This window comes from Anomaloglossus baeobatrachus, chromosome 3 (assembly GCF_048569485.1).
Source record: "Anomaloglossus baeobatrachus isolate aAnoBae1 chromosome 3, aAnoBae1.hap1, whole genome shotgun sequence".
Lineage (NCBI taxonomy): Eukaryota > Metazoa > Chordata > Amphibia > Anura > Aromobatidae > Anomaloglossus > Anomaloglossus baeobatrachus.
Window position 1 is genome coordinate 287,007,939 of NC_134355.1, and position 22,086 is coordinate 287,030,024.

A 22,086-nucleotide genomic window follows, 5' to 3' on the forward strand; every position below is an offset into this window, starting at 1 on the left:
TTGCAAACATCACAAACTATGAGCTGCAGCCTATACATCATTAGTAATTTAAAGGAAGTGCTTCTCGGGGATATTACTGTCATACAGATATGATATTTTGTAAATTGAAAACAAAATTCTGCATAATGTTTGAGAGTACAGAAGAATATTAAAAGGCAGATCTTATACATAATTAAAATGAGCTCTTGGAATAAACTAGCATAATTGTTTAATTTGTTTACTCGCTCCAAACCCCAAGCCTTTCCCACCATGCATAAGTCGTATCTTATTTCTTAAATATCAAGGTGTTTTTTTTATTATTGCAATTCCACTTTATAATAGTGTTGATGTTTTATATATTTTTATTGATCTAGCATAAAACATGTCATGTATTCACTTCTACGTGCAAAATAAAAATGCTGTGCGGCAATAACAGATGAAGAAGAAAATCAGGCTCTGCAGTTGGGATTTGGTAAGCCATTTACATTTATATGAGGGCATAATTTTGTAATGTCATAACAAATTCTACAGAGACCATTGTATTTCTAAGTATGGGAGGAACAGGCTAATTGATATGTGTTAACAAGCTGCACTGTGCAGAATAAAGCTTCAATCTAAGAGATACTGAATGGGAAATTACAGACAATTATATACGGTGCGCTCTCCCTAACTAGAAACCAAACCATAGCTAGTTGAAAATAAGGCTCAGGTCACATGCAGCATTTTTTGCTTTTGCTTTTTATAGTGCAAATTAAAAGCATCATCAAAAAATATGGTATTTCAGAAAGGCACAAGCTGTTTTTATTTTCCTGACTATATTTGAGAACAGCAGAATTTTTTAAATTTGCAGCTTAAATTTGTCACATGTAGATAGCTAAGAAAAAGTACAAAAACACTGCAAAAAGTGCAATGGTGTTTTATACAATATTTTTTAACCATATTTTTTCAATAAGGGAGAGTCACATTTGCGTATGAGTCGCACGAGTGCAGTGAGAGAATCTCGAATTGCACTCAGCCCCATGTAAGACAATGCTGCAACTCAGATCTACGAGTTTTTCCTCAACCCTAATCGGACTGAGGAAAAAAACGCAGCATATTGTGATTGTCTTAAGGGGGCTTTACACGCTGCGACATCGCTAATGCGGAGTCGTTGGGGTCACGGAATTTGTGACGCACATCCGGCCGCATTAGCGATGTTGCTGCGTGTGACACCGATGAGCGATTTTGCATCGTTGCAAAAACGTGAAAAATCGCTCATCGGTGACATGGGGGTCCATTCTCGATTATCGTTACTGCAGCAGTAACGATGTAGTTTGTCGCTCCTGCGGCAGCACACATCGCTATGTGTGACGCCGCAGGAACGAGGAACCTCTCCTTACCTGCCTCCCGGCCGCTATGAGGAACGAAGGAGGTGGGCGGGATGTTCCGGCCACTCATCTCCGCCCCTCCGCTTCTATTGGGCGGCCGCTCAGTGACGTCGCTGTGACGCCGCACGGACCGCCCCCTTAGAAAGGAGGCGTTTCGCCAGTCACAGCGACGTCGCCGGGCAGGTAAGTATGTGTGACGGGTCTGCGTGATGTTGTGTGGCACGGGCAGCGATTTGCCCGTGTCGCACAACAGATGGGGGCGGGTACCCACGCTAGCGATATCGGGACCGATATCGCAGCGTGTAAAGTAGCCTTTGGAGTCTCTTATCACTCGCACCCATACAAGTCTTTGGGTGCGAGAGAAACATTGGAAGGCACTCGAATGTCATCCAAGTGCAGTGCAATATTCCACAGGCTGACAATGGAGGAGATGAGGGGGATTAATCCCGCCCTCTCCTCCGGAGCTGTGATCCAATCTCAGAAACGGACCACAGTCGCATGACACTCAACTCACGCTCGCAGCAGAGCGGGACCTGAGGGTCATTAGCATATCGCATCCGATGCTCTTGCATCAGAAGTGATACACAAGTGTAACTCTACCCTTACACTTTCTCAAACATTCACTGTAGACAAAGCACACATAATCCACACCCAAAAAATGATAATAAAACCAACAAGATACCACCAAAGCACCACAAAACCAGCATTTTAAACACAATGTTTTTACTGCCAATAGAGCAGGGTTTGACTGAAAAAAGCAGGAAAAACACTGCATGTGAATCTAGTCTAAAGCTAAGTTCCAACGGTGAGTATTTGGGGTGTTTTTGATGTTAAAGATTGTCTGCAGTATTTCTTAATGTATGTGATCTTCTTTCTTTTATCCTAACTCTTCCTAACTAACACTTTCTTAAGGTATTTCTACAATCTACTTCTACAATGTGTTGATGTTATTTTTGAACTCCTATTGACTTAGCTTGGACTGTGTTATGCTATGGTTTTTCCAATACATGTACAAAATACGCACCACCCCTACTGTTTAATGAGACACATCACCATACTTGGATGGCTTTAAACTACTGTCAGATGACTATCCTTTTACAAGCACAAGCATATGTACAGTACTTCACATGGGAAAACAATGAAGGAGATATTACACTTTCTGAATTGCCAGGGCATCAAATCTTCATTATGCTAATCAAAAGTGTGCTGCAAGTTACCCATTTTATAATTTGCTTCACATGCAGACTAGTGATGAGGGAGCACCACCATGCTCTTGTGCAGGTTGCTGTAATGAGCAGTCAGACACTGGACTCATGTACCAAGTATAATGGAAGCCTAAGGATCATCTGGAAAAATGCTAAAGCTTCCAATGACTTTCATTATACTCGGTATTCGAGTCAAGCCCATCAGAACCTCCGAATGCTCGTTATGAGCACCAAGCACTCAAGTATAGTAGTGCTCGCGCAACACTAATGGAGACTAAAGTTCTCTGTTCATACCAAATTTTAGACCCCAGTAATCTGTAATACTGTAGATCAATTATTCTTTGATAGAAGTTCCATGTTCTGAGCCTGCTGCTTGCATGGAATGCTACCCCTTGTCATGAACTGCATGAAATAGGGAAATTTGAAATGCAGCCTAGTAAATAATGCTATAAGTTTTGGAATTTAATGACTAGCAGTTTTATTACAATAAAAACTTAACTAGCCAAGGAATAATATACTATGCCTATTCTATGTAACATAAGCTGATTATGCAGTAAAGTCAGTGCCATTTATAAAGTTCCAAGTTGAAAAAACATTAAATCGTGTGAAAGGCACCATATCCAGTGTCAATCTCACAGTAGAAAGGAACATAATTAGCTGAGCCATTGACTATCACACCTTGATGTTTTGTAACCCTGTAATAGTATTGGCTACCTGTTATTTACACCACTGAGAAACTATTGATTGGCTAACCTTGCATCCGGATATAATGCTGTATCCCCAGTGGTTTGGTGCACACTTGTCACACCACTCTCCAATAGTGTTGGGAGGACAAACGCACTGACCAGTTTCTTCATCGCAATTATTCCCAACATGTGGGCAGTCACAAGCTTCATAAAAGAAAAAAACATATTAGAGAATAAGAAACAAAATCATAGATGTTAAAAAAATGATTATATGTTATATATATATTGTATTCACAAGCTAAATAATTGGCCTCTACAAGCTGTTATTGTAACTATTCTTTTTAGGCATTGTTCATTTAATTTTATAAATGCATATGTTTAGCTACATATTGTTCTGACCAATGTTATATTTTTTTCTGCAATAGAATGTAAAATTCTTTTGTGTGTAATAATAAGTTAAACCTTAGTTGATAGATGGATTAATACCTAGTTTGACCATTACATGTAAAAAGGAAACTATTAACAAATTGTGCCTGAAATTACCTATAAGGTTCTGACATGGCCTGCAATGTTCTTTTGTTCTACCCTCACTTTTACCTAAAATGTTCATATTAGGTGGCGTGTCCTGGACATGGCGGCGTGAGGACGCTGGTACACAGAGCTCCCGCGCCCGCAGACAAGCAACGGTATTTACTGCGGACCCCACTCACCCGGGATGGCCCCAAAGAAGAAACCGGGTGCCGGACCCGCTCCTACCTCCCCGGTGGCAAGCCTGAGGCCACAGGGAAGCCTCACAAAGTTCCTGTCGGCGGCGGGACCCGAGACCTCAATGTCGGCCCGGAGCAAGATGGCTCCGGCAGGCCCGCGTCGTTCTCCGACTGAAGATCCCCCAGGGGCTGCTCGGCTCTCCCACTCAGCTCGAGAAGCAACAGCCAAGAACAGCACGGGTGAGCAGGGGGAGACAGAGTCGGCGGTGTGTCCGGAAAGAGCGGGCCCAGACATGGAGAGCTGGAGGGGAGGGGGAGCAGCTCAGTCTGCCTCACAGCGTGCAGCTGTAGATGGAGCAGGGACTCAGAGCATGGAGGGAGCAGTGGAGCTGGGGATGCCTGCCATACTCTGCACGCAGAGCACCCTTCCACCCTCGGGGCACACAGAATCCCGGTCCCTATCACACAGCCCGACCTCTGGCCCTCCACAGGAGGACATGCAAGCCCTGAGGAGGCTCATCCTGGCCCTCCCCAGCAAAAAAGACCTGGAGGATGTGGTAGCCAGAATCAAATCTTCCCAACAGATGGCGCTATCCACTCTGAGGGAGGAAATGGTTGTGCTGGAGGATAGAATTGAGGCTACGGAACAGGCTCAGGAGTCTTTGGAGAGCAGAATGGAGAGGATTGAAAGAGACTGTGAGTCTTCTAATGCCCGTGTTAGAGATCTTGCCCTATTATTAGATGATCAAGAGAACAGAAGCAGAAGAAACAACATCAGGTTGAAGGGAATTCCTGAGGACTGGTCCCAAGATCTCCTGCGCACTAATGTTCTAGCCTTCTTCAACCGGGTTACCGACCGACCCCCGGAGGCTACCTATCTATTTGATAGAATTCACAGAGTCGCAAGGCCAGGCCCCAGATCCGCCTCCTCCTCTAGAGACGTGTTGTGTCGCTTGCACTACTACGGAGACAGAGAGAAGATCCTACAGGGGGCTTGGTCACATGGCCCGGTGGAGCTGGATGGGGTTATGGTGAAGCTCTTTCCAGATGTCTCTGGCCGTACGTTATACATGCGACGTCTACTTCACCCTCTCTTGCTCAGCATCAAAGAATCACAGGCCTCCTACAGATGGGGTCACCCCTTTCACTTGATTGCACGCAAGGGGGACTCCATGTTCCTGTTAAGGAGGCACTCGGAGCTCTCGGATCTCTATGCTTTCCTTGGGATACCAGACCGCCCGATTCCGGATTGGCTGGAGTAGGAACCCCAGGCACCATTGGGGCGGCGGAGGAGGAGGAGTGCGGCCCACCACACCCAGGGAGAGGAGACTTGAGGAGCAAGGCACACAGCGGGACTTAAAGGGTTGGAGACGAGCACCGGAGGAGGTGTTGGTGGGGTGAGTCGGAGCTGAGGAGACGGGAGATGGGGGAGTCGCCCGTACCTCCTCGTCCCCAACGCAAGTGTCCCAATCTAGAAACCAGGTGGTTCGGTTACAGTTTGTTATTGACTCATACACATGAACTCAGCGTATTGCCTTAACTAAACGAAAAATTTCATTTTCATGAAAATGTCTTGGGGGGGTATGTTCCCTATTATTTTGGTCATCCTGGGTGGGGGGGTTTGGGGGAGGATAGTTGGATGTCCCTCCCTGGTTGGGTGGGGCATGGGGTCACTTAGTACCAATACGCGGGACGCGGGCCAGCGCTCTGGTCGCGTGTCTGTTCTTGTCCCTATATTTTCTTGAGCAGTCCGTGGGCTGGTTCCCGGTACTTTTTTTTTTTTGTCTGTTATCTTGCTTTAATGCAAGTTGGGGGTGCAGCCCTCCTGATACTGAGGCTGAACAATTACCTGCTTCTCACTTTTTGCTGTGTATTTAATCTGGGACCCAGCTGACCACTTTACCATTCATATTGAAGTTTGGACATGACACAAGTCAGGTACAGAATATGTTTTTAACTTTAGTAGGTTAGGGACTGTCTCAGATGGGTACACCGTGACGAGGTGAGACAGCTTCTTACCTTTTTGCAAAAATGTATATACTAAGTACCCTGTTATTAAGCACTTGCAATTTATTTATTTATAGTCAGGGTATTTTTCCTACAATTTTTCTTCTTGGTTTTTTTTTCTAGTCTTGAGGCTGCAATTCACATGCTTGTAATGTTGCATGTTTATTGAACATTTGTTACAGCTCAGTCTTTTGGTGTTTTTTTGTCTGTTATCTTGCTTTAATGCAAGTTGGGGGTGCAGCCCTCCTGATACTGAGGCTGAACAATTACCTGCTTCTCACTTTTTGCTGTGTATTTAATCTGGGACCCAGCTGACCACTTTACCATTCATATTGAAGTTTGGACATGACACAAGTCAGGTACAGAATATGTTTTTAACTTTAGTAGGTTAGGGACTGTCTCAGATGGGTACACCGTGACGAGGTGAGACAGCTTCTTACCTTTTTGCAAAAATGTATATACTAAGTACCCTGTTATTAAGCACTTGCAATTTATTTATTTATAGTCAGGGTATTTTTCCTACAATTTTTCTTCTTGTTTTTTTTTTTTTTTGGTTCCCGGTACTGCGTGCAGCAGCCTTGCTGCTATTCCCCTTTCCTGCGCTCTTTTCTGATTCTTTTTTTTTTTTTTCTTTTTTTCTCTCTTACCTTCTCCTTTTAAAGGTTCCCTACTCCTTCCTCTCTCCTTAGCATTCCTTTTCCCCTCTTCCCTTACCCTCCGACCTCCTCCCCTTCCCCCCAATCTCGCCTCTTCTCTCCCACCCCCTGATTGTTTCTCTGGGATCTCGTGACTGAGAATGGGGGGGCAGAGGCAGGCTACATTACGGGTGGGCTCCCTAAATGTTAAGGGCCTGCATAGTCCGGAGAAGCGGTCTATCCTGTTGAACTTACTGTGGAAAAATCGAGTACAGGTCGCTTTTCTCCAGGAAACACACTACTGTGAAGCCAAACCCTATAAACTTTCGGACAGAAGGTACTCCGTGGTGCATCACTCACCCTCTCCGATTCCAGATCTCGGGGCACGAGCATCATACTAGCTAGCATGCTCCCTTGGGAACTGTTAGATTCTAGGTCAGACGATCAGGGAAGGCTTCTGATGCTCAAGGGTCGTATCGCAACTCAGACATTCACATTTGCGGCAGTCTACCTACCTAATGCGGGTCAATGCCCCACCTTGCTGCGATAGCTTGAGCAGATAGAGGAATTCGCTGAGGGCACTTTGGTTCTCGGGGGGGACTTTAATGTTGCGTTGGAGCCGGCGAGAGACAGTTCAAAAGGGGTGTCCAGCCTGCCACACTCGACGTTGCGGCGGATGAGACGGGGACTACATGACCACCAACTGGTGGACACCTGGCGGTTGATGCATCCATCAGACAAAGACTTCTCCTTTTATTCTGCTGTCCATAACTGTTACTCCAGGTTGGACCTCTTCTTCCTCAAGCATGGGGACTTACATTCTCTGATGGATGCTTCGATCGAGTGCATATCATTCTCTAATCACGCCCTGATTACAATCACTCTGTCTCTCGGCGGCCCCATCGAGAGGAAGGGTCAGTGGATCCTGAACACCTCACTACTTAATGATCCCGTGACAATGCAGGAAGTGAGGGAGGCCGCGACTGAATACTTTGATCAGATTGTGGGGGAGGAGATGTCTCCCAACATTGTGTGGGAAGCTCATAAATGCGTAGTGAGGGGACTGTTCATCAAACATGGATCCCAGTTGAAAGGGGAACGGGAGGCAGCGGTTACATCTCTCCTGGCAGACATAAGAGAGTTGGAAGCGGCACATAAGGGGTCTTTGGACGGGGAAGTGGGGGCCAACCTGGCTAGGAAGAAGGAGGAACTGAGGTCTTTATTATATCATAAGGCTAAGGGAGCTCTGGCTAAGTGTAGGAGACACTTTTACGAATTTGGCAATAAAAGTGGCAGGAAACTGGCTAGAGCCTTGCGGGCACAACGAGCGAGGGGCTATGTCCCCAGAGTACAAACCTCAGGGGATAAGTGGGCCACCTTACCGAAGGATATCGCCTCCGCTTTTAAAGATTTCTACTCCTCCCTCTACTCAATAGATGAGGGACGGTCCGAGAGGGCCAGGACGGAATTGCATCAACGGATTCAGAAGTATATCTCGGATTCGGGCTTGAAACATCTCAAACCCGAGGACACGGCCGCCTTGGAAAGACCTATCTCGGAGGAAGAGTACTGGGCAGCGATTAAAAACTCCCCCTCGGGTAAGGCCCCCGGCCCAGATGGGTTCCCCTTGCTATATTACAAAAAGATGAACTCCTTACTGATCTCCCCATTTCTCTCAGCCTTTAATAATATCTCACTTTCCGGAAAGGCTCCCTTGCTGAGGGACTCTCTGGCGGCTAACATAGTAGTTTTCCCCAAAGAGGGCAAAGACCCTACTGCCTGTTCCAGCTACCGACCCATCTCCCTTCTTAACACAGATTTGAAGCTCTTCACCAAAATTCTCTCAGACAGACTCTCTCCTCTGCTGGGGGGGATCGTTCACCCTGACCAAGCTGGGTTCATGATGGGAAGGGAAGCGAGAGACAACACCACTAAGGCGTTGAACTTAATACACAAGGCTAAATCTGAAGGGTTACCTTTGATGCTCCTGTCGACCGACGCAGAAAAAGTGTTCGACAGAGTCAATTGGGTATTTATGGAAGAGGTTCTGCGGGCGGTGGGACTGGGGAAGATGATGCTTCAATGGATATGCTTATTGTACAGTAATCCCTCGGCCGCGGTTAGGGTGAACGGTCTTTTCTCAGATAGTTTCCCCATTCTTAATGGTACCAGGCAGGGCTGCCCTCTCTCGCCCTTGATCTTCATTCTGACTTTGGAACCTTTGCTTAGTCGAATTAGAAGTAACATTAACATCTCTGGCCCCAAAGCCGCTGATTCCACCTACAAAATCGCGGCGTTCGCTGATGACTTACTTTTCTTTCTTATTAACCCCCGGGTCTCCCTCCCCAATCTTATGAGAGAGCTAGAAACATACTCCCTCCTTTCTAATTTCAAAATCAACATGTCAAAATCGGAGGCTCTGAACGTATCGCTCCCCCAGGAGCAGGTTATCTCGCTGCAATCTGCGTTCGGGTTTAGGTGGGCTTGTCAATCTTTGAAGTACCTAGGGGTCTAGCTGGCCGCGGACAACAGTCAATTATACAAGCTGAATTATCTCCCCCTCCTGCAATCCATTAGAACAGACTGCGCAAATTGGGGCAGGGGCCTCTTCACTTGGTTTGGGAGATGTGCAATATTGAAGATGAACATATTGCCACGTCTCCTATACCTTTTTCAGTCCCTGCCGATCAAGACTCCGAGCTCCTTCTTCAAGGAACTGGCTTCATTACACACCAGATTTATCTGGGCGAATAAGCTGGCGAGACTTTCCCGCTCTCTTTTGTGCAGACCCAAGAGCAGGGGTGGCCTGGGGACGCCAGACATGAAAAAGTATTATTGGGCTACACACATGGTCAGGGTCTTGGATTGGTGTCGACATGCTAGGCTAAAGCCGTGGGTCGCCCTTGAACAGAGCTTCTCGGACATCCCTCTTCCAGCCGCTCCTTGGCTCTCGAGTTTGCCCCCGCCCTCTCTGAGATCTCATCCAACTATTGGCGCCACTCTGGAATGTTGCTCGAGAGGTGAGGTCCGTCGCCTCCTCTTGCCAGTGCCTTCCCCCATGTCACCCATAATAGGCGATCCGGATTTCCGTCCTGGCCTCTCGGACCCTGTCTTTCGGAACTGGGTTCTGGAGGGGAGATTCAGAGCCTGTCACTTGGGGGGAGAGGGAGGTTGGCCTTCTCTGTCAGCTATTAGTGACCTCCTGCCTTCTGATCTGCTGGGGAGATGGAGGGCTATGCAGTTAAGGCACTTCATATGTTCCCTTCCCTGCTTCACTCGGTACGCCGGGCCGCTTACGAGATTTGAGAAGTTGTGTCTGGGGGAGGGGGTTGTCCGGCACTCACTCTCCCTGACGTACGACTTGATATTGGATGCTGGGAACATGCCCCCCCCGGCCTACTTACTGCAGTGGGAAAGGGACCTAGGGATCACGCTATCTGACTCGCAAAGAAAGAACATTTTAATGCTGGCGCATAAAACTTCAATCAGTTCCAGACAGCTGGAGGCCAATTTCAAATTACTGGCGAGATGGTACAGAGTACCGACTAGACTTCATAGGATGTTTCCCTCCGCTGACCCCAGCTGTTGGAGATGTGGCTCAGGTGAGGGAGACTATGTGCATATCTTCTGGTCCTGCCCTTCTCTACAGCGGTTCTGGTCGGAGGTGGGGGAGGTCATTAGACTGGTGATCGGCTCGAATATTACATTGGGCCCGGAGCTGTTTCTTTTACAGCTATCGGAACTTCCGGCCCCTAAGTACAAGCGTTCCTTGCTGAGATTTCTGGTCATGGCTGCCAGGTCTTGTATTCCGCTTGGCTGGAAGTCCACTACCCCCCCCCACACTGACACAGTGGGTCTCTAAAGTGACCGATCTCATGTACATGGAGGACCTGACATCCTCTATCAATGACCGCCAGGACGAGTTCCATAGGACTTGGTTCCCTTGGGTAGAGTTCACCTACTCGGCGGATTACACTAGACTGCTTTCCGCCCCGCGGCGGTTGTGAGTCCTCGGAGAAACACCCCCCCCATTCCAGTCCCCCTTTCCCTCTTTCCTTCCCCCTCCGCAACCCTTTTTTCCCCTCCCCCTCCCTTTTTTTTTTTTTTTCCTTCTCTCTTTTTCTCGCTTCTAGCCTTTTACTGGCTCTGCTATCTTCTTTCAGCTGCGTATTTTCTCTTCTTTTGGTTTGGTTGGTTTATAAAATGGTTAAATTGGGTCAGACTCGAGCAGGTACGGGGCCAAGGGTGATGCCTGGGCGAAGACAGATACTATGCATGTCTTTGTTAATGTTAATACTTGCCATTATGAATATTCGTTGTCCTGTGTGGAACAGGAGATACCCTGTACTGTTATGAGTTTGGCTTTCAAAATAAAGAATTATAAAAAAAAAAAAAAAAATGTTCATATTATTGCTACTGATGGGCGAATAGCAGCTTTTCATGTTCGGATTATTCGTAAAGAAACCCAAAGTACTATTCCGGTATTCGTCACGAATAACAAACGTAATACAAGTCAATGGGGAACCCAAGCATTTTTCTTCTCGTGATGAATACTGAAATAGTACTCGGTATTCGGTAAGCATTATTTGAACACAAATTGTTACTATTCGCCCATCACTGATTATTGCATTCTGGGATTCAAAACAAGCAAAGTGAATAGTCTAATTAGACATTGTGTTAATCTCACGCCAAATTTTAGATACTCAGATGGTAAGTTAGTCAATCCTAGCCCTATGTGTCTCAGTGCTAAGCCTCTTTCACATGTCCATGTTTCCGGTACATGTGGCATCCGTTTTTTTTTTCACGGATACCGCACATACTTATTATAACCTGTGGTGATCTTCACATGTCTATGTTTTCATACAGATCATGTGTCCATGTAAACCATTCGGAAACATTTCCATTTTATTTCGACAGCGTGGCTGACAAAGGCCAATACAAGTCTATGGGTCCGAGAAAGACGTGCCGCACATGGATGCATCAATGTGCAAAGTATAGGAAAACCTTTGTAATTTCATTCTTTCTTTATCCATACTGAAAAAAATGACTGATGACACACTCATGGAAAACACTGATGAGACCGGTATTGTTTTTTCATCTACGTGTTTTATACACACTTGTGGTGCCTTATATTATGGTATTTCTTTGGAAATGCAGTGACAGTAATAAGCTTTATCCTTTAACCAGTATGCAAGTCTAAATGTGAGATCATGGATTTAGGAAAAATCTTTCACAGACTGTTCAGAGATGAGTTTTGTACTTACGGGTACAACCGCCTTCCTGAAAATCAAAGTATCCACGGGCACATCGGTCACATTTATCTCCTTTTACTCCAGGTTGACAACGACATTGACCACTGTCATCACAGTCAAACGATTTAGATCCAAAAGAATTGCAGTTACAAGGGACACATCCCTGTGGGAATACGGGACCATACGTCTGTGGCTAAAATAAGGGAAAAATTGTGAATTTATAATATAATACAACATATAAATAACTTCAGTTTGAATTTGTAAAAAGTGTTTAGTTTGTGCAATCCTTCTAAATAGTTTTAGAGAACATTTACTTAAAAGTAACTCAGCAGGTTCCTAGAGCAAAAGGGCTAAAAGCCTCCCAATATAGACAATATATGGAATACAAATGTATAAATCATATTTTACAACCATATTGCGCCTTGTCTGTTGCAGTAAACAAACAGTTTCCATTTGAATTGTACATCAACTTTTCAGTCACTCCACAGAGCAGCTAATTATAAGGGATCCCATGAGGGAAGGCCTAATAACTATTATTTTCAAGAGATGCTATGTAATTGAGTTGTATTAATTAGGCAACATAATATCTTCAAAAACAAAATAAATAAATAACAAACAAAATAAAAACAAGCAAAGAAAACATAAAAGTCACTCTGTAAAAAAGCATGCATTTGCAATCGAATGTAGTAAGTAAAGCAATCCCTGAGAGATATCATTGTTGGATAATCATTCTATATAAATGAGGTGCCAATGCTTTATCATTTTTTCCCAACGGCCTTTGGCTTGAACTCGTGACATGACGACTTGATGAATGAACGATTTGTAGGAAGATCGATCTTGTGTAAGTCTGGATAGTTTCACCAGAGTCTTTTCCGCTGTTACATTGATTGTATCAATCCATTGGGTTGCTGGTCTTCCTTTTCACCTTGTTTTATATTACTTCTATCTATTTAGGTAATTGTGAACATCAGAATAAAATGTTCTATATTTGTAATAAAAGTCTTAATATTATTTGTCCTCTATGTACTAAGTTAGTTCTCCATAGTTGTTCATTGTTTACAAGTGTTTATCTAAACAAGTTGCCTATACAGTTCAGCAAAATGGCAGCTAGCCTCCACCATTTTGCCAGAATGCATGTGGATGTGAATTACAACAAAATCTACATTTTGTCAAATTAAGGTTTTTGTACTATTTGAGTAAAACTCAATTACACTCATAGCATAGTTGCACATTTCTAGCCTTAACAGTGATCTGTATACACATTTTTTCCATTGACCAGAGCGTAAGAATGAGCATTTATAAATATTACTATCTCATCTACAGCAGAATTTACTAACTTAAGAATTATGTTAGAAGGTCACAACTTAACCCCTTTATGACGAGGTTAAGGGGTTCGGGTATGGAAAATGACATGAAAATCAACCAGGTGAGTATCGCACTGTGCTCGTGTCTGAGTGATGCCCTGCATTGTGTGCGCTGCGGGTACTCTTTCTTCAGCTCAAGTTACACTTGCATTCAGCGTACTAAGATGTGTAGTTCACAGAGAATTTAAAAAAAATAAAAAAACACCGCCCACACACCTCCAGAAATGTTTTGCTATGGGCCAAAAGCAAAACATTTCACAAGGTGTGTGGGTAGTGTTATTTTTTTTTTTTTTTTTAAATTCTCCGTGAACTACACATCTCAGTACACTGAATGTAAGCCTAATTTGAGCCGAGGAAACAGTGTCCGCAGTGTGCAAAATGCAGGGCATCATGCAGACACAAGCACAGCGCGATACTCACCTGGCTGATTTTCAAGTCATTTTCTGAGCCCGAACCCCGACCCTTGAAACTAAGGTTTGCTGATCTCTAGTGATGATATCAATTTCTTTTTATGCATTTTTGTTTTTTCCTTCCCTTCTTTTCAGTGCCATAACTTTTTTATTTTACTGTCCACATATGACAGACATAAGATGGCTTTTTTTTTTTGCTGGACAAGTTGTACTTTAGAATGGCACCATTCAATTTACCACACAGAGTACTAGAAAACTGGAAATAAAATTCCAAATGCTGTGAAATAGGCTTCGGCTATATGTAAAAGTATTTTTGTATAGATTTTTGGAGCTCATTTGATCTAAAGAATGGCACAACAATCAGCTGAATTACTTGAGAGCAACTTCCTATTCATTTCAATTTTAATTTTCTTTGCTCTTTATATTGCTACATCGCTATCTAAACCTGCTTCAGCAATGCCTGCCTTTGTCCCTAGGGAAGGGAAAGGCTTGTAATAGAGGAGCTGCTATGGCCAATATCACAGGGCAGCAGAGCTTTTGTCCAGCCAGGTATATTAGTATAGCTGGCATCTGTGCCAGTCAGGCACAATGGGTGTGTGTGTGGGTGTGTGTGTGTGCTGTCCAACAGTTTATTAGATGTAATCAACTCTCTGCTGTTGTAAATGAAGTAGTAATATACCCTACTTAGTTTTAAAACATACTGGGGGTTTTATGCTGGGAGGTGTCAGTTCTTACTTGATTTACTTTTGGTTTTTGCCTCTATTTTTCCTGTAGTTTTTATAATTTCCTAGCTTGTGAACTTGATTTTGTTTGTTCTAAATCCCACCTGATTCTAACCCTAGCTAGCCTTTTGATTTTAAAGCATTTTTTCCACTTTTGGTTTAAAAATGACTAACAGAAAAAAAGCATGTCACATCTTTGAAGAGGATCTTGATGCAATCTTAAAATTAGGCACTGTCAAACTAAAAACCTGGAAAAAAAAGAAACTCTTTCAAAATGCTTCCAAAACTTTTCAAAACTCCTTAAAGGGGTTGTCCATTATTAGGACAACCCCTTCTGATTTCACGTTTTCCCCAGGTAAAATAAAAAAACAGCTTATACTTTCCTCTTGTGCTGGTATTGTTCCAGCAGTGGTGGGACTGGTGTTCCTGGGGCTCATGTGAGATTGTGACATCACTTGAGCCCCACATCCAATCACCACCAGCCTCCCTCTCCCCATCTTCTGATAAATGAGTTAATGAACAGGAAGTGAGCCATGCGGCTGTTGCTCACTTCTTGTTAATTGCTCCTGGATATCGAAGCAGTGAGAGGGAAGCCAGTAGTGACTGAACAAGGGTCTCGTGTGAAGTCACATCAACATATGATCCTCAGGAATGCAAGTCCTAGCTCTTCTGGAACAGTGTCGGCACGGGAGTTGAATATAACATTTTTTGTGTTACTGGGGAAATGTGGAATCAGAAGAAGTTGTCATACTAGTGAACAACCTCTTTAAGGAAACTCTTCAGGAAAACAAAAACTACCAAAAAGAAGAGTATATCCCCCTACATTTTTCACTTGAGAAATGTGTTGGTTTTGAGCGCCTTCAAAAATTCCCTCTGTATAAAGTCTAAGGCTATGTGCGCACTTTGCGTCGAGGTAGTTGCAGTTCAAAAAGCATCCTCTGGCAGAAAGGACAATGCTTTTGGCTTTAAAAATGCATGTAAAACGCAAAAAAGTAGCCTATGCGCACATTGCGGTTTTCATGAGTTTTTAGTGCTTTTCCGGTGCTTTTAGAAACGCTGCAGTTTGGTATTAAATTGAAAGGATGGGAAACGCAGCTTTTTTAAACACTGAGTTTTTGCCCAAATTTATGCAAATTAAACGCAGCGTTTTGAACAGAAAAGTGCACACAAGAAAGCTCAATGTCCCATTGACTTTGCTTCAAAAGCATAACGCAAGCATTTTGGCATGAAAACGCTGCAGTTGAAAAAGCAGTGGAAAAGCAGGTAACAAAGCAGAGTGCGCACATAGCCTAAGGCGGGCTTTGCACACTACGACATCGCAAGCCAATGCTGCGATGCCGAGCGCGATAGTCTCGCCCCCATCGCAGCTGTGATATCTTTGTGATAGCTGCCGTAGCGAATATTATCGCTACGGCAGCTTCACATGCACTCGCCTGCCCTGCGATGTCGCTCTGGCCGGCGAACCGCCTCCTTATTAAGGGGGCGGGTCGTGCGGCGTCACTGTGACATCACACGGCAGGTGGCCAATAGGAGCGGAGGGGCGGAGATGAGCGGGATGTAAACATCCTGCCCACCTCTGTCCTTCCGCATAGCCGACGGGAGCAGCGGTGACGCAGGTAGGAGATGTTCGTCGCTCCTGCGGCTTCACACACAGCGATGTGTGCTGCCGCAGGAGCGAGGAACAACATCGGACCATCACGTTAGCATAATTATGGAATTCGCCGACGCTACACCGATGATACGATTACGGCACTTTTGCGATCGTTAATCGTATCATCTAGGATTTACACACTACGATGTCGAGAGCGACGCAGGAAGTGCGTCACTTTCGACATGACCCCACCGACATTGCACCTGCGATGTCGTAGTGTGCAAAGCCCGCCTTAGGCTTCCTTCACATTTCTTTATTTTCATGGATCTTGGCTCATAAAAAGGCCGTAAAGTTGGCAATTTCCTTTTATGAGTTCTTTTTCAAATGCGTTAAATGTTTTTTGTGTTTTTTCTTACATGAAGGCCTATTGAAATGACATGTGCAAGAAAAAAATGTCAGAAAACCCGCACTTGCTTGCATTATGTGTCATATATTTCCATTACTTATGGGCCAAAATTTGGTTACAGCCACAAACACTAGTAAAAACATAGCAAAAAAAATTGACTTTTTTTTAAAAAAAAAAAAGCTGCATGTGAACCCATCTTTAGACATTTGCAACCTGTACATCATCTAGCTTTGCGTAAAGTAAATTCACTAGTGGCCTAGTAAGGCTTTGTTCACATGATGAGTATTCAGTGAGTTCTTGATGTTGCAGATTTTCTGCAGTTTTGCTGCACATGACTCTGAATTGATTTTTATTGGGTCACTTTATGTCACTAATTTGGGCAGTAAATATCAATGTTAATAGGTGTTGTGATAACAAAGTGAAATTTTAAATGAGAAAACACATGCTCACACAACACTACACACATCAATTATCAAGAATTAAAAAAATACAAATAATTAAGTAACTTTAAAGAAAAGAAACATTCAAAAGCTGTGCGAAAGATTAAAATTTCATCTTCTCCACTCCATGCATAAAGCAGTGCACAGCCAATTACCGGAGTGGCTGGTTTGTAAGCCCCCCGAGGACAACCTCTTGAAGTAGGGTAGTTCCATCTCCCACTAGGTAAAGCTTGGATATTCTGGGATTTCCATGTGGGATTCTTCCTTTCATACACTTGTCTTCTAAATTCACATCGTTTCCCAAAGTACTCAGGTTTACAAATACATCTCCCTGTAATATCACAGCGCTGAGACATTGAGCCGCTGACGCTGCAGTTACAAGGTAGACATACCTGATTGTCAGAATCCCACCAACAGTTTGGCTTTGAAAGCAGAAGAACAAAGGGAAAGTGTAAGAAAAATCAGGAGAATGGAAAAGAAATGAAAGCAAGAGATTGTTATGCAGCTGAGCTCTGACATTCATGCAACATGATGATATTACAAGATGGAACACAATGTCGTCTTGAAGAATATAACAAATGACAATATCCAATGAATATTTCATGCTTTTCCTACAGCACATCACACAGAAGATTATGCAGTAATTGTAATTAAATGATTGATGATTCTGGACAAATGTTGCTCCATCATTTATTCACTTGCAGTTACATATCACTGCATCAGTGAAAAATAAGGAAAAGAGTATGATACATTAACCACGCTAAAATAATACAAAAAAGAATTTGCTTATTATTTTTGCATGTGTAGGTGCCTAAATATGTTAAAAGGGCAGTCTGGGACTTTTATATTGATGGCCCAATCTTTAGGATACGTCATTGTTATCTTATTGACGGGGGTGTAACACTCGGTGTTTCTACCAATCAGCCAGAGCCAGCGGTGGCCATAAGGGCTGATTTGTGGAGCTACACAATTCTGTCAACTGTATAGTAGTCACAGTTGAGTACTGCACATCCACTCCCTATTCGAATCAATGAAAAGTCCCAGACAACACCTTTAAAAAACTGAATTGTCAGTAAAATATTTAACATCTTATAATCAAGTTCATGTGACTGATAGGTAGCAATATACTATATATTTGCACCTTTAGTCAGTATTTAATATTCCAAGGTATTAATGGGATAAATCCACTGGGATATTAGATTAAAAAGTGCCGAAAAATATTGTTTGGTGAATAGCAACTAATAAAAATATACTGCATTAAGTAGAAAATATTTTGCTTAGAAGAGTGCTGGTATTATTTGGAAGATATTTGGCTACTTGGTGATAGACATCATATGACATGGTTTCATTTTTAACTAGTTGAACCTGATTTTCAATAATCTAGAGATGAATTTAGATAAAATAAGAATACAATAATTTCTACATGGTTAAAGGGAACTAAAATGAGTTCCATCCCTTGTTTTTGTAATTCTTTGCATTCCAATTTAATCCTCTATTCATTTTTTTAATAATGAGCAACAAGTGTGTAAGGGGATTTAAGGCTCAGCCGCCCCAGACCTGCAAATCCACTGTGTAAAAAATGCAGTGTTTAAAGTTTATGTTATGGTGTAATGTGTTTAAATGGCAGCTAGGTGGCTACAATGTGTAAGCTGGATTCCTGGTACTCCCATTATAGGGGGAGTTAGTGAAGGGGAGGGGCTTAGTTTTAAAGCTAATGAATAAGAAATCAGTTAGGGTGAGGAGAGTTCCTGAGGGAGAGGAACAGACTGCGTCTGTGTGAAAACCCCAATAACTTTAATTTGGCATGACCTTCTGGGTTGAATCTGGGTGCCGGACACACACTGTGGCCCGGGTGGTGGCCATTCCCTAGTGGATACCTAACGAATTCCCTCAGTCAGTGCAAGGTCAGTAGGCTCTTGAAAGAAGAGTCGGTTCTGATTGACCAGAAAGATGGTTGATTCTGCTATGGATAGTGAATCTGAAGGGGAGGATGAGGAGCTTAGGGACTCCAATGGGAGCCCAAGTACCAGGGAAGTGGTCGGCCAGTAAAATGTGCAAATTATGCATTTCTAATGGTAACTCCTTTTGAGAACAAGAATGTGCCTGCCTAATGCGGCATAAGAAACTGTATTTGAAGTTGACAAGTAAAGAAGTTTGGTTGAAAGAACCTATGACCGTGTCAGTGCTTGTGGCATATGAAGAAAAAGTATCCTTATTACTGTATTGCACCAAAGTGGCAGTTGGGGTGCAGAGAAAGAACACCGTGCTGTGCTGCAGCTGAACAGCAGTTTCCGTCAAGACTACAATGGACCCCAACCGTCCCTTTAACAAGTGCAGGACCTTGTCTCTGCACTTACAACTCTCCATACTTTTTCCAATTTTTTCTGCTTGACAATGTCCTTTGCTCCCTGTTTCACAGGCCACTCTTGTCTTAGTGACATGGCTCACCAATGGAAATTTGTGCAAGCACCATCACTCCCAGTGCATAAACAGTAAAGTTCTATGATGGGACAAGATCAATACTATGGATATGCACAAGTGCCTCCCCCTCTGAAAATATGACAACAAAGAGAGTCACTGTGACTAAGTGAGATTTCCAGTGAGAGAGGCAGCCCACTCAGATAAAAGTGACCTGTCTGTCAGGGAGCAAAGGATGAAAGTGGGCAGGGAAAATTTGAAAAAAAATGGTGAGCTGTAATTGTAGGGCTAAGCTTTCCTGCTCTTGTGGTTCATCATAAAATATGAATAGAAGATAACTTTAGAAACCAAAGAAGGATAACAAAAATGAAGGTACTCATTGATTCTGGATTACAGTGACTTAATGTAATTTTTTTTGTGTTAGTAAAATCTGCTGATAGGTTCACTGTAAGAATTTCATATTAGTATCTCATTAATAAAAGACTTAAAAGATACAGGTGTTTATATATCTCAACAATTGGTTGAAGACCACAAAGTGATCTTTAATTGTTCTTAAAATTCAGTAAAATGCTATCTTTTTAAGAAAACACATGGCTGACTTTAAGATCATCATTGTGAGACTGTGGCTTTACCATGACTCAAATATGTGAGCATGTGGAGTCCCTGCAGATTATAGTCCATAGGCACTCAGTGAGATACCACATGGCACCATACACAGTATAGCTGTTTATTGTGGACTAATACTCTTCTAAAAGCTATTTTTTAACAATACAATAAATAGGTATGTCCAAATACGTTGTCCAAATATGTTGAACCACTTGCTTTTTCTTTATACGCATCACTGTGATCTTGACATGAGTAATAACAGGTACTTGTAATTATTTTTACTGAGCCCATCTAAGAATTTTGCCTTCTCACAACTACGACACCATAAAATGCCTTTTGTCTGGATAACGCATATTTTTGCGCTCTTATTCTTTTAGCTTGTAACCAAAAATAATAAAATTAAACATTCAAATTCAGGATACTACCCCACCAACATAATTGGAACATATGCTGTTTAATTCTCTAGGTTATCTGTGGCTTCCACCTAGGTGGCCACTGAACCTGATACCCTGAGGGCATCTGTGGCTGCTTGTATAAAAAGCACATTTGAGGCCTTAACTGCATATAACAAAGATTCTTGGCTACATTTTTCTGTTATCTATAACCATTCTGGCAAGGGAAAAATTTGGTTATCATCAGCTCATCTGCTACAAAACAATAGGCAATGTAAATACAATTTCTAAGCAATAATTATTATCTATAATAATAGAAGATGTAGAAATGTAATGTATTTACACTGACGAGCAAAAGGTAACAATCTTATATTATATTAATATAATCTTGTGAACCTTTGAATTTCAGGCTCCATATCTCACCATCCATTACAGCTTTGAGCATGAGACTACCTTCATTTTATGGACAATCATCTTGGCTATCTGATACATAAATATGACTAGCAAATGTTTTGCATATGATTAGTTAGGCAGATTCTTGTCATGTCACTGCATTGTTACTGTTTTGCTCGAGGTGGTTGAAAAATATTTTTCTTCCTGTATGCTACAAATTACAACCTGTTTTTCAGAGTCAATAATAGTTCAGTGTTTTAATAGGTTGATTCCCAAGCAAAAAGTCTCTGGTTTGAATGAAGGAGTAGTCATGAAGAAGATGTCCCAAAAAATGAGAAATAGTATCATCCATCCTTAGGAGACGAAAATTGCCAAACTGAAGATAAACTGCCAAACTGAAGAGAAAATGAAGTCCAACCATCCATTCAAAAGCCAAGAGATGGACATCCAGGCAAACAAGTCATCTTATCGCAAGGTTTATTAATTCTAGCGTGAATAAAAACACAGCAGTGGAGGGTGAGATATGCTTGAATCTGATAAAGAGTATGCCCAGATTTAGACATTGATGAAAGTCACAGGTGGATTTATAAAATACTAACAAAACAACACAAATTTTAGTTTAGATTTTCAGGAGCAATACAGTGACAATGCAGTGACATGACAAGAATCTGCATAACTAATCGTATGTCAAAGAGTGACATGCAAAAGGGGTAACAAAGTTCTGCACTTTTGATTTTCAGGCTCCACATCTCACCATCCACTACAGCTTTAAGCATGAGACCACCTTCATTTTATAGACAATCATCTTGGCTATCTCATACACAAATTTGACTTACAACTATTTACCATATGAGTAGTTATGCAGAATTTTGTCATGTCACTGCATTGTTACTGTTTGCCATTGTATGCTACAAATTACAACCTGTTCTCACATTCCGTAATCACTCAGTATGTTATTAAGTTCATTCCCAAGTGAAAGGTCACTGGTTCGATTAAAAGAGCAGCCATGAAGAAGATTTCCAAAGAAAAGACAAACAGCATCATCCAGCTCTTCGATAGCAGTCTTTCAGCCAAAAAAACTGCATTACCTGAGTATCTGAGTGCTATGACAGTTGGAAGATAAATGACATGAATGGTGGTGGGGGTCCAGCTTCGTGACCCTTGCGGTGTCTCAAGAATAAAGGAGAGATGATGATGATGGAAGTTATAGTTAATATGAAGTAAATTTGTGATGCCACCTGTGGTTTTTTGCGGCTATGTGGGCCACCGCTGTGCTGTGGGTCCCCCGGGGCAGTTGATGATAGCGCAGCTGAGGTGATCTTGCTCCCCACAGGTGGAGCGAGACCCCGAGGCACGATTGCAAAGTCTATTTTGGTAATCCGGTGAACTTCAGGGCCGGGATACGGATAATAATGGACCAACACAGCAGTTTCTGTACCTCCTTCCTTTTACTCTGCAACAACCGGTGAATTCCTAGGAGACCGGTACAGCTGGTGGAGCGATCTG

The 22,086-nt window shown here is 42.8% G+C and overlaps 1 protein-coding gene across 6 annotated transcripts in view; it reads right to left on the reverse strand.

Moving 5' to 3' along the window:
• Positions 1-22,086, reverse strand: part of LAMA2 (laminin subunit alpha 2) — a 1,231,414-nt gene that overhangs the window by 424,401 nt on the left and 784,927 nt on the right. For 4 of the 6 annotated variants that reach the window (XM_075339906.1, XM_075339904.1, XM_075339905.1 and 1 more), the window contains exons 21-23: positions 16,927-17,193; positions 11,851-12,031; positions 3,305-3,441 (exon numbers count right to left, since the gene is read on the reverse strand). In XM_075339906.1, coding sequence (XP_075196021.1) covers positions 3,305-3,441; positions 11,851-12,031; positions 16,927-17,193 — 585 coding nt within the window. The remainder of the gene's footprint in view (positions 1-3,304; positions 3,442-11,850; positions 12,032-16,926; positions 17,194-22,086) is intronic. The other 2 variants (XM_075339908.1, XM_075339907.1) reach the window with 1 other exon arrangement.